The following is a 2,105-nucleotide window of genomic DNA, read 5'->3' on the forward strand; positions in this document are numbered from 1 at the left end:
AGCGGCGGCGGAGGGGGAGGCGGCGGCGGCGGCGGCGGGGGAGAGACCCTGGATGACCAAAGAGCCCTGCAGCTCGCGCTCGATCAGCTCTCCCTGCTGGGGCTGGACAGTGACGAGGGTGCCTCTCTGTACGACAGTGAGCCGCGCAAGAAGAGCGTGAACATGACCGAGTGCGTGCCGGTGCCCAGTTCCGAGCACGTCGCCGAGATCGTGGGGCGGCAAGGTGGGTCCGGCAGGGATGGGGAGCCGGTCGGGGGGTGGGGGGAGAGGGTCTCGGGCCACCGCCCCGCAGGGAGGGCGCGGGAGGGCTCGGGATCCGCGGCGCCCGCGAGCCTTGAGGAGAGAGGAAGAGCCGCGCGAGGGGCCGGCGCCCCAGACAAAGAAAGTGCAGGCAGGCTGTCTCCCGGAGCCGCTCCGCGGCCGCGGCGGAATGCACCTCGTCCTGCTGAAATCACTGCCTTCTCCCCCAGCGCCCCCCACCCAGCCCACCCCGGGAAATAGAATTTAAATAGAAGATGCTTGGGGGAGGGGGCCTTTGATCGGTCCTTTGGGAGGGGGGAGGAGGAGGAGGAGTGAGCATCGGATGGGAGGAGGATTCTGGATTTCTGCAAAGCGGAATGGAGCCCAGAGGAGGAACAATGGGTCCCGGGACTGCCCCCCCTTCCCATCAGTCCCCCAGCTCTGGGGGGCGGATCGCGGCCCCGACCCTCTTCCCCGGACCCCTTCGCCGCGTCTTCTGGGCGCTCGGCGCGCCCCGCTGGATCCTAGCGGCATCTCCCCAGCTGACTTTTTCTGGGATTCTGGGGTTTGCTCGGGACGACTGCAGTCACCGGGGGAGGGCTGGGCAGCCAATGGGCTGTTCCTCGAGCGCCTCGCGGGTGGAACCCGCTTCCCAGCCGGTGGCGTGGCCCGGGGTCAGCGAGGGAGCCGCCCCCTTTCCGCCCAAAGCGTGTCCAGCGGTCCCGCAGCCTCGGGCGCGGGCGGTCCTAGGTCTCCGCGGTTACCCCGGGTTAATGGGCGTGTCTGTCTCTCTCTCCCACTCCCTCCCCTGCACCCGGGCTCCCAGGTTGTAAAATCAAAGCGCTGCGGGCGAAGACCAATACTTACATCAAGACCCCGGTTCGCGGGGAGGAGCCTGTCTTTGTTGTGACGGGCAGGAAGGAGGATGTGGCCATGGCTCGGAGGGAGATCATCTCTGCCGCGGAGCACTTCTCCATGATCCGCGCCTCGCGGAATAAGAACACGGCGCTCAACGGCGCAGTGCCCGGGCCGCCCAACCTGCCTGGACAGACCACCATCCAGGTGCGGGTGCCCTATCGCGTGGTGGGGCTCGTGGTGGGGCCCAAGGGCGCCACGATCAAGCGCATCCAGCAACAGACCCACACGTACATCGTGACGCCCAGCCGAGACAAGGAGCCGGTGTTCGAGGTGACCGGCATGCCCGAGAACGTGGACCGAGCCCGCGAGGAGATAGAGGCGCACATCGCCCTGCGCACGGGAGGGATCATTGAGCTCACGGATGAGAACGACTTCCACGCCAACGGCACGGATGTGGGCTTTGATCTGCATCACGGGTCCGGCGGGTCCGGCCCGGGCAGCCTCTGGAGCAAGCCCACGCCCAGCATCACGCCCACCCCGGGCCGCAAGACCTTCTCTAGCTACCGCAACGACAGCTCCAGCTCGCTCGGCAGCGCCTCCACAGACTCTTACTTCGGCGGGGGGACCGGCGGCAGCACGGCCGCCACCCCGCGCCTAGCAGACTACAGCCCCCCCAGCCCCGCGCTCAGCTTTGCCCACAACGGGAACAACAACAACAACGGCAATGGATACAGCTACGCGGCGGGGGAGGCTTCCGTGCCTTCCCCCGACGGCTGCCCGGAGCTGCAGCCCACCTTCGACCCGGCTCCCGCGCCCCCGCCTGGGGCGCCCCTGCTCTGGGCTCAGTTCGAGCGGTCCCCGGGGGGCGGCCCCGCGGCCCCCGTGTCCTCCTCGTGCTCTTCCTCCGCATCTTCCTCCGCCTCGTCCTCCTCGGTGGTCTTTCCCGGGGGCGGCGCCAGCGCGCCCTCCAACACCAACCTGGGGCTGCTGGTGCACCGCCGGCTGCA

General features: G+C 68.7%; 1 protein-coding gene across 1 annotated transcript in view; it reads left to right on the forward strand.

Annotated features, from left to right (window-relative positions):
* The window catches only part of MEX3B (mex-3 RNA binding family member B), a 74,780-nt gene that overhangs the window by 8,092 nt on the left and 64,583 nt on the right, over window positions 1–2,105 (forward strand). Inside the window, exons 2-3 of the mRNA XM_029952312.1 lie at window positions 3–223; window positions 1,067–2,102. Coding sequence (XP_029808172.1) covers window positions 3–223; window positions 1,067–2,102 — 1,257 coding nt within the window. The remainder of the gene's footprint in view (window positions 1–2; window positions 224–1,066; window positions 2,103–2,105) is intronic.

Source organism: Suricata suricatta, chromosome 9 (genome assembly GCF_006229205.1).
Source record: "Suricata suricatta isolate VVHF042 chromosome 9, meerkat_22Aug2017_6uvM2_HiC, whole genome shotgun sequence".
NCBI lineage: Eukaryota > Metazoa > Chordata > Mammalia > Carnivora > Herpestidae > Suricata > Suricata suricatta.